At 51.3% G+C, this 10717-nt stretch overlaps 1 gene segment (V, D, J or C); it reads right to left on the bottom strand.

Annotated features, from left to right (window-relative positions):
• Nucleotides 1-805: 805 nt before the first annotated feature.
• LOC125282320 (T-cell receptor alpha chain constant-like) lies at nucleotides 806-5215 on the bottom strand (the record flags this gene model as incomplete). The annotated part of the segment is given in 4 exon segments: nucleotides 806-1816; nucleotides 2498-2605; nucleotides 3404-3448; nucleotides 4948-5215. Coding segments are annotated over 3 exon segments (420 nt in total), but the record flags the coding sequence as incomplete, so codon positions are not given.
• Nucleotides 5216-10717: the final 5502 nt, after the last annotated feature.

The following is a 10717-nucleotide window of genomic DNA, read 5'->3' as shown; positions in this document are numbered from 1 at the left end:
AATTAAAAGGAATTCCCAGTGGTGGGCTCTCTGGCGCTGTGTCAGATCCATGAGGAGGCGGTTTTCGGTTCTCCACAGGTGGCAGAACCTCACCTTTGGGAAGGTGGTACCTGTCCTGTGTGTGTGAGAGGGACCCGCTCTGACAGGGTGTCCTCTGTGGCTGTCCCCTCTAGTGATCTTTAAAAGGACTTGCATATAGGTTACGGATGAGGGGGCTCAGTGAGAACCGAGGATTCCGTGGCTGCCCTCCTCCATAGAGGCCACAGAATCAGAGGTGCGTGGAGCTGGAGGCAGCCCCCTAGTCTTAGATGACATTTTACAGGCAGTGACCCTGGAGCTCATGGAAGGGAGGGATATGCTCAGATCCCTTGTTGAGCTGGTGGCTCTATCCCCGTGAAAAGAACAGGCCTGAATTGTAGCTGGAGGGATTTGCATGTTTCTGGCTGATGCGGTCAGAGGCACACGCATGAACCATAGAGGTGTCTGGGGATAGGACCCTCTCCTCCCACTGGGACTCGTAAGCCCTGGGCTTGATAGCAATAATTGTGAGGAGCATGGCTGCATGTCCAAAGGGTGTTCCCATCAGTGTCCATGACCCCAGGAAAGGCACTCAAGCTCAGAAGAATACCAGGGATCCCAGGGAGCCCCACCTCCTGTCCTCTAGGTAAGAGCATAAGACATCCACTGTCCTTGGCAGAGTCCCTGAGCTTGAGGGGAGAGGATTCGTTTCTTACATCCAGGCGGGGGTGGGGAGAGTAGAAAGTCTGGCTAATCTTCACCCCCTTCCCCTGCTCTTAGACTGGGCACCCCAACCAGGCAGTGGAGTGGTGGGTGGTCCCCAGCCATGAATCTGTGAGGGCAATGCACGGTTTCAGTGGGAATCCAGCCTGAAAGGAAAGGCAAGGGAAATGGTCCCGGAGGGCAGGAGACAGTGGGTGGCATTTTGGGGATACTTGCTGTGTGGTCCCTGTCTGCCAGATTTCAACTGCCAGTCCTGATCGGTCATGGACATGGGCCTCCCGCTATGGGTGGCCCAGTGGTGTGGCGGGAACATGGAAGAGCAGGGACCTCAACTTTTAAGTGGGTTTGCCTGGCCCCCAGCACAGCCTTCTAAGTGGAATTTTCTTTAGAGGTTGTTCCAGGAAGAGGTTGACTTCAGCAGCTTGCTGAGTTAGGCTCCCCAGACAACATCGGGACAAACGCCTTGGTTTCTGCCCGGGCAGGGATCAACAGCAAGCTGAACGTGACCCTGACCAAATCCAGTCAAACAGGAGCACCGTCCCGGCTCTTCCAAATTGCCTCTAATGAAGCCACGGGTAGCAGAATACACAACAGGGCTCAGATACACAGCATAGCGGGGCCTCCGTAATCATTTGCCCACATCTTGGGGGGAAGGGTGGTACATATGCCTGTATGAACACTACTTAAAAAATACAAACTCTTCACAACGTTCTCCAGGAGCCAGAGCCCAAGAAGACCCACTGGGGATCCCTCGTGGGGGTGGGGAGCGCAAGAGGCAATCTCAGGGGAGGGGCAGGGCGTCCAGCAGCCCCCTGCCTTTGCTGGGAGTGCCTGACAGGCCGCAGTGAGGGACCGAGGCGGTGGAGGCAGTGCTCGGGGGCTCTTCAGATCTTGATCACGAATATCTGGTGGCATCCGGTTGGTGTCTGTTGCCAGTGGGGCCCGAGAGGCCGAGAGGCCCAGGGAGCCTTCTCCTCCATGGGGGCTGAGAGTCTGCCTCTGCTTGAAGGGGGGAGGAGGCACGGTGGGGCGGCAGGAGCGAGGGAGTGCCAGGCCCGCTCACGGTCCTGGTGACCTGGGATGAGGAAGAACAGTGGTTAGGCCGGCTACCGAGGAGACAGACTCAGGACAGTTAGGGGTGTGGGTGGAGATGCCTCTATCTGTAGAGTTTTAGGAGCACAAGGACACTGGAGTTCTTGCTGATGGTGATGGAACAGGGTGCCCTTGTCAGTAGGGTGACCAGGGACACCGGGACAGAAGGATATGTCGATGCGGGCTGGGATTAGGGGATAATAGGAGACTAATATCTTCGCATCGTACTGGGCGCAGAGGACATGAGGAAAGGACCTGGGGGCCCCTCTAGGTTTTGCAGTGAAAGGAGTACAATAGAAGGCGTGGGCATAAATGACTCTGGGTCCTGAGGTTTTCTTCTTTTTCCACTCGTTAGTGGGGGGCCCTTGCTGGGACTTGGCCTCAACGTCTTTCTTTCCAAAAGGAGGAGAATAACAGCTGTTCTTCATATTTTGTAGGGGAGACATGGCTCAACGAGGTGCCTCTTGTCACCTGAGGAGTCCTACCAATGTTCTAGGCCACTGTTATTAGCAATAGGAACCCCTCACTGGAAAAAGGGGAGGAGTTTGGTGGGCCCCACTTAAGGACCTAAAAGCAAGACCTTGGCGGGGGAGGTTTGCTTTCTGAGCCTGGGGACCTGCCTTGAGACCGTCACAGCCGCACTCCCCCCGAGATGCCCGCTCACCTCAGCGGGACCACAGGCGCAGTGTCATGAACAGGTCAAACCCGGCCACTTTCAGGAGGAGGACGCGCAGCCCGATCACCAGCAGGTTGCGGGTGTTTAGGTTCATATCTGCAAAGCCGAGAGGTTACTGGCATGTACCCTGGAGGTCCGCACAGCCCCCGTGACCCGCCCGTGGTTTCCCCAAAAGGGGACTGGGGGGGGGTTAGCTCCTGGCCCACCTCTCCCTTTGAGCTTGGGTGCACATCCCTTCGTAAGCATATTTATATATTCCTCCAGGGCCACCAGTATTCCGTGTCAAAGGAAAACACCAACTGCACTCGGTCCTTATTTTATGTCTGCATCCCTCAGGAGCGGGGATGGGCTGGGGCTCAGAACTCATTGTAATCCCTTGGGTGTGGGCCCCTGAGTGAGAAGGTGGTGCCTGGACCCCAAGGGGACCATTCAATGAAAACGGCTCCGATGGAAATGGACGGGCCCAGGGCAGGCGCCCGGGAGTGGTGGGGATCCTGAGAGCCAAGACCCCTGCCTATGTGAATTCTGCTGCTTTTCTTGAAAGAAGGCAGAAGCCCAGCTACCGCTACAGAGGGAACAGGCCCTTGGGAGGAGCTGGGGAGCTCGGGGCTCCACATAAGCCAGTCGGAAATATCGCAGCTGGGCCACTGAGAAACTCTCTTTGGTTCTCCAGAGCCCTAGGAGTGAGTCATGGGGTCTAGGGAAACTAGAGACTCAGCCTGAAAGTCCTTGGAGGGGGAAAGAACATTAGAGATGGTGAGAGGAGCCTGGGAATTCGAGAATGTTCCCGTTCTTCCTAACTTCATTCCAGATCCACATATCCCTTCCCACCTCTCCTATCTAGTCAGGGTGATTGTGGATATATCTCGAAACTGGGATAGACCCCTCTCTTACCTGTTTCAAATTTTTTCTTTATCAAAGTGGCATTACAGGAAAAGTCTAAAAGGAGAAACAAAGACATGTTCTTAGAGTTGCATGTGCTGACTCTCCCACATCAGACCTCCAAGGATTTGGGCGGATGAACCTCTGTCTACAGGCTTTCTGCGCTCTCTCCTGGAGAGATCTGGAGGCGACTTGTCGCCTGTGGACACCTGCTGGGGGAGCCACTGGCCCTGGCTTCTGGGTACCACTCCCTTCACTTCACAAACACTGGTCGTGCCAAGTACCTGTCACCCGACACAAGGCCACAAGGAACCATCAGACACAGACCCTGTGCTTGGGTCCAGAGGCTGAAAGAGGCGGTAAGACACCACACAGTGACAAGTGCCATAAGGGGTATAGATGCTTTCCTTTGTCCCACAGTCTCTCCATCCCTGCACTCCAAATTTGTTCCTTTGCTGTCACCAACCCAGGCAATGGTGCTGTTGTTGACTCAGCGGCTTGGGCAGAAAATCCAGCCGCCTTCCTTGATCTCCTTTTTCCTTCGCACCCCTGCATAGTTCTTCCTTTGAATCTGAAATCGTGTTGGCCACTCAATTCCCCTGCCCCCTGTCCAGGCCTCCATCATCTGTCTACGGCAACAGCTTCCTTTCTGCTTCTACTCTTGGCTCCTACAGTCCATTTTCCACGCAGCACTTGGAGTGCTCTTTTACAGAAGTAAATTGGATGTCATTCTCCTACTTAAACCAATCGATAGCTTCTCATTGTACTTAGGAGAGTGGCTGCGCTCTCCTGACCTAGGGGGCCTGTGACGTGGCCCTTCCCCACTTGGTCCATCTCCCGTGCTGCTGCTGTTCCCCTTCCTCGCCGTGCCCCCGTGTCAGGCCTCCACAGCCTCCCCACTCTACCCTCGGCACGGCCGCTCCCTTCTTAGCCTTTAACGCTCATCTCACCTAGAATTTCCCTGGAGAGCCCTTCCCGGACTCTCTGTCCCCAAGTTGGCTGTTTCCTCCACCCCCACGTTACAGCACGTGTTCCAATCTGAAGTTCTCTAGATTCCCGCTTGCTGATGGATGGCTTCCTCAGGGCAGACCCCTCACCGGACTTATTTACTCCTGCAGTCCAGCACCTGGCACCTTGTAGATGCACAGTCCGTGTTTGTTGAGTGAATGAACGACTGGGTGAAGTTGGATCTTTGGCAGAGAGACAGAACCAAGGGGAGGTATCTCGGAGAAAGGCATCAGACGGGGGCCTTGCAGAGCAGTGAGGGGCAAAGAGCCTGAGCAGAGGCAGGGAGGCAGACCTCGGGCCAGCTGAGAAGCCAGTGGCCTTCCCGCCACCTTCTCCCCATCCTCTCTTTGCCTAGGACGTGCTGCGACCCTCCAGGATGGAGCTCAAGGGTGCTCAGTAACAAGAGCGGAGGGGCTTTGCTGACAATGGATGAGGCGGAGACAACCCATCAGAACAGCTTTTAGGTGCCATCCCCCCGAGCTCCGGGAAGAACCAGGTGTCCCAGGGTGGGGAGACTCAGCTGGCACAGGCACCGAGGCTGCACTCACCTGAGCTGGAGTAGAATTCCTCGTTGAAGGTACTGTTGCATTTAAACTCCGTGCTGTTGCTCCAGGCCAGGACCCCGTTGCTCTTGGAATCCATCACCCTCATGTCCAGCACAGTTGTGTTCGGCCTGATCACTGTGCCCTCCTGGGATTGTGGCACGTCAAAGTGAGAATCAAAATCGGTGAACAGGCAGACAGACGGCTTACTGGATTTAGGGCTTTTCAGCTGGTACACGGCGGGATCAGGGTCCGTGATATCTGTGGGCCCAAAGAACGCAGGTTAGGGGATGCTCATTTCCCTCCTTGCCCCAACCCAGGTCTGAGTCCAGATGCCAGTGATGGGCAAGAGCAGGGCTCTGTGGGGCTGGCAAGTCACATTCGCAGGCTTCAGGTGGGAAAGAACATTCTAGAAACCTGTTGCTCTAAGTGGACTGGAAGTCAGGGCCAGGCATAAGCCACGAGTCCTGGCCAAGAGGCCAGCTCTCAGTGAAGGCTCTCTGCCTGACCCTGCCTGCCATTCAAGGAAACCAGAAACTCAGGGCTCCTTAATGATCCTGTTCATTCTTTTACTTTATAACAACTTCTTCAAAAGCACAGCGGGACTGCTGTGCAATAACATCGCTCTGGCAGGACAAGGCAAGCCTAGAATAGAAGCCCAGCAAAGCAGACCATCCGTCTTGGAATCAGGGGTGCCCCCCCCCGCCAATTAGGCTGGGTATTGACAGGAATTGGAGGTTTCTTATTGGCTGGCACTAAGTTGGAAGACCAGTCATATCACCAGGAGATTTCTCATTGATAAAAGTTCTAGATGATAAGTCAGAACACCTGCATCCCGGTCCTGGTTTTACCACTCATTAGATACAAGGCCTTGAGCAAGTCACCTCAGCCCCCGAAGGGTCGGGAGTTTCATCTGTAAGATGGAGATATTGCCGCCTCCGCCTTCGTAACCAGGCTATTCTGAAAATCAAAGGGGGAGTTTCTCTCTATAAAATGATGTGTAACAAACTATAAAGTACGGAATAAGTGAGAGCTCTTGAGGATACCAGGATATTGCCATGATAATGTGCTACCGAGTGTTACACAGTCCGTTTCTACTCTTCAGCCCCAGGAAGCAGGGGCTGCTGGAGGCTTCTCCTTAGTGGTGAGAATCATTCTTCAGTATTTCTGTAGGATTTTGCGTTTTTAATGTAACTCTCATTGTTTATTCTTTCAGACCTCCTGCCTTTAGAAGAGGAATCAGAGGTTTGCTGGGAGGGTTAACACATTGGGGCCACCCGGAGAGTTTACAGCAGGGTTGGGACTAGAGTTTCCTGCCCCTGTGGTTCTCTGCTCCCACAGCTCCCCACCCTGCATGCAAGGTTTTTCAGACCAGGGGTACACCCCACTTGTGAGGCCAGCCAGGGTGGCCTCGGCAATGCGGACTTCCAGCTGGACCTGAAACTAGGGACATCCGCCTTTGGCATGGCCTTGGGTTGCTGAGTCAAGGCATGCCAAGGGTGTCAAGTCAAGGGTGTGGGGCTGTCCCTGGAGCAGCAGAACAGGGATGGGTCCATGGTCCCATGTGAGGGACATCCAAAGCTCTGGCCCTGCGGGATTCTGCCTGTTCCTCTCCAATGTCCCCGTTTCTGGGGGAGGGGAGGGTCTGACATCACTGTGGGTTAAGACCCTAGGGCATAAATCTTTTATAGGGAGGGGAGAGGCGGGAAGCCATTATGTGCCATCAACATACCCCAATGGGTTTGTTAGTCCTCAGTGGGAGTCACCAGTGGGACTGGGAAGGGGGATGTGGAAGGGTATGGAGGTGCTGAGAGAATGCGGCCTTGAGGAGAAGGCAGAGGGTAAGGTGCCACCAGCACAGTTTGGGCTTGGGGGGGAGAAGGGGTTGCGGTGGGGGCCCGATGGCCAACTCTGAGTCCTGGTTAAACACTCACTCAAGTCCTCGAGCCAGTTAGTGTCAGGCTGGAGAAGGTCTAGACCACACTGTCCAACGTGATAGACTTCAGCTACATGTGGCTATTTAAGTTAAAACAAACCCTAAGGAAAGCAAATTAAAATTCAATTAAAAATTAAAACTTCATTTTAAGAGCGTCGTACCTGCCATATTGGACAGTGCAGGTCCAATGGAGATATTGGTATCTCCATTGGAGATGACACACTTGATAACACACTTCCATTGTCCCGGAAAGTTCTCTTGGACAGCGTTGGTCTCGAGAGAGCTATGCCACAGAACATGAGATTTTTGAGGAAATGTACCGAGGGCTGATTGTGGGCCTTAAAAACCATCTTTAAGTCTGTGTGTGGGGAGGGCGACCCCATCGGGGACAGGCCAATTTTTGCTTCAACTTCACTAGCGAGAGATCAACATGAAATAGCGATCAATGAAGTCAGAAGACTCGAGGTGATTCTCGCTGCTCTCAAGTCTTGTTTTTATCAAGACTTCATTCGTTTGGGGCTTCCCTAGCTGCATATTTGCTGTTGTTTCTCCTGTCCAGCTTCCTTACCTCTGATTTCCTCTCTTGCTCCCCTGCTCTCCCCGCCCCCTCCATCCCCCATTCTCTTTTTCGAGCTTATCTTCCAAAGTACTTGTCTAAAACCTAGAGCTGATTGCATCATTTTTCGTTCAGAATAATTCGGGGACTCCCTTAGTGCCCATAGAATAATGCTCAAATTTCCTGGCATGACATTCAGGGGCTGCCATGATCTGGAGAGCTTGAATTTTTTCTCTCAAGTCCTTTATGTGCCCTAGACGAGGAGAACTGGCCCTGAGAAGTCTTCGTGTTGGCATGCTGGAATGTAAGTTCCATGACAGCAGAGGCCCTCTCTGGTTTACTGCCGTATCTCTAGTGTCTGCATATAGGAGGCACTCAAGAAACAACTGTTGGATAAACAAATGGCCTAATAACCATCAGATTTGCAAAATTCCTGCTTATCAGAACTTCTTGGTAAAAAAAGCTGGGTACTTATCCTTAAACTTGATTTTTTTTTTGTAGCCCCTTTTACTTCCACTCCCATGTACCTCTAGTGTAACCTTCTCTTTTTGTCTGACGACAAGAAATGAGTCACTTTTAATTCGGAGGCCTTGAGGGGTCCGTCTGCCAGACCCTGGGAGGAGAGGCATTCTATTCCACGTTAGCAGCACACATCCCACCATGGATGACATCTCAGAAGTTGGCCTCAGCAAGACTGGATCAAGTTTTCAATGCGGAAGTTCAGCTGTGCTAGATCCTAACCCTTCATTTTAATTCAAAACTGACCACGGAGGCACATGTCCGAATGCTCTAGTGCTCCGCGTGCATCGGGGCACAACGGTGATTGAAGGCTTCCTTCCCATGAAATCTGTGCTTTGTAGTTAGGTACTAAACCCAGAAGTGCTCCCACTTAGCAACTGTGACTCTGGGTCCCACTGAGCCTCTGGTGAACATCGGAAGCAGTGAGCCTGGGCGGACTTACCAGGAGTTACGGAAACTCTGGTTCCCTTGCCAAATTTCAACTGAGAGGCAACACCTTCATGCCACCCCTGAAATCTCCACTACAGAAACCCTTAGTTTTCTCCCCCTCTGAGAGATGGGGCAACCTACCTTGTAGAGCCCACCGAAGAAGGAGAGGGGAGGTCCCTAGGACATGGGGCGTCCACGGAAGGAGCTGGCCCCCTCTCACGTTCACATCGGGTCTACATTTCTAAATTGGATCCCTGGTTTCCCAGTGGCTGGCCTTGGCCCTAATTGTATTCTCTTGAAGGCTCTAGAATTCCTTTTCTCTATTGTCTAAAAAAACATTTTATTTGCTTTTCCCTGCATCCAATTTATTATCAGATGTGTTTACTTAGGCCAAAATGCACATGCCTTGTTCACACCCAAGGTCATGCCTTCTTTCTTATTGTTCCTTATGCCTGAAAGTCCCCTTCTCTCCAATCTTTGCCCATAGAGATCTTACCTATCCTTCAGGCCCAATGTACCCTTTCTACTGCATAAAACCGTATCTGTCTAGGCCGCAAACTTATTCCTCTGAATCTCTATTGTGCCTATTGATGTCATCAATTTATTAATACTAAAATAGTTTTCAGCTTGCTAAATTTGCAATAGTTATGTCCCTTTAGCTAGTTTTTATCCAATTTGGGAATAGGTCAGTCATCTATCTTAGACTTCTTTGCAGTCAGTCTAACATTTTTTAGAGTGATGGCCACATAGAAGGCATTAGAAAATATCCATTGAACGATTAAAGTCAAATTTTAATGTGTTTGACCTAGAGAAACACAGATTTTCAAAATTGATAGTGATGCCTTTTCCTTCCACACAGGCCTCTGTAAGACAGTTCATTGTAACACCCGCAGTTAGCCTCACCATAGTGAGACTGATATCCCCAAGGTAAGGAATAGAGACACTCCCTGGCCCATGGGATTGCAAATGGTGCCACCTGGGATGACTCACCAGCTATTACAGACACTTGGGTTCCTGTTCCAAATGTGAGTTTGCCCACAGTTCCTCCAGTATTCACACTGCAGGTGACACCATTGCAGAAACTCACTAAACTCACTAAATCTCCCTCCTTCTCCAGTAGGAGAAGTACTGGTCTCCTCCAGGGGACCAGAGAATCACGCTTTCTAGAGTTAGGCCTTCTGCTCTTTTGTGTTGAGAATATGGTTGTTCATCCGTTTCCCTCCTGCCCTAGCCTGCGGTAGTAGCCTGGGTTAGAGGTTGTGATTTCAATAAACCAAGAATTCCGTAGAGCATAACCCCTGTTCAGGGCAACAGTAGCTTGGATCTTCTCATGGAGGTTCCAGGACGACGTGCTTATCCCTTGCTGCATGATTCCTAAAGTCTCAGTCTGAAGATGTTTCCCGAGCACTGAGTGCTGGACGGAGAATTTTCTGGGGATGGGTGGAAAGAACCATTTGGGATCCTACAGAAGAAAATACCTGGGGTCAATTTAGCATCCTGGATGGAGTAGACTTAATTGCCAATGTCGACCCTCGCCCCACTTTACTTACTTGCCTGGACACTCAGTCTGGTCCCTGCTCCAAAGATTAGCATGGTACTCTGCTGTATCCTCACTGCAGCTAAGGCCTTTGTAATATCCTTCTTGACCTTAATCTACCGGAACCCACCAGGCTCTGAAAGCACCATCCTAAAAGTCTCCCGGGGTCTTCGTTTCTTAGATGTTCTATTTCCCAGGGAAGCTCTTCCCCCTCCCCTTTACGATAATGTAAACCTTTTATAGCAAGGCCTTGATGAAGATGGGGAGAATAATAATGATAATGAAATTATTATTAGAAAGGCTACCATTTATTAATGACTTGCCTATCTGCTGGGCATTGTCTTATAGTGTTATGATGTGGTTCTTGGCATTTTGCTATTGAGGAAGTAGAGACTTTCTTAGTTAGAGACAGTAGAGCCAGAATTTTCCCCAGATCTGCCAGCCTCTCAAGTTTGCTATGAACCCCATACCCTCGTGCCTCTGTGCCTTGATACGTCACATCATATAATTGCCATTCAGATAGGGGTCGGGGTCATTTTTACCCTGGGAGAGGTTCAAAACTCTACTAAACTCCAGAAAGGAAGATTCTGGGAGCAGGTGTCCCCATACTGTGTCATTAGCCGAAACAAGGAGTGCCACTGCTACCTGAGGCAATAGGCAATAAGAGAGAATTTGGGTTTGCCATTAAGTCATTCCTTTCCCCCAAGGGCACGTCGCTAATTTCCTGAATGTTCAGATTATCTGGTGCTGATATTATCGGCTTCGCTTGAGAGCACTGAGTATCTGGAACTCTTTTTAT

Source organism: Ursus arctos, unplaced genomic scaffold (assembly GCF_023065955.2).
Source record: "Ursus arctos isolate Adak ecotype North America unplaced genomic scaffold, UrsArc2.0 scaffold_32, whole genome shotgun sequence".
Taxonomy (NCBI): Eukaryota; Metazoa; Chordata; class Mammalia; order Carnivora; family Ursidae; genus Ursus; species Ursus arctos.
Note: the sequence above shows the minus strand (reverse complement) of the source record. Positions and strands in the feature narration are given on the sequence as shown.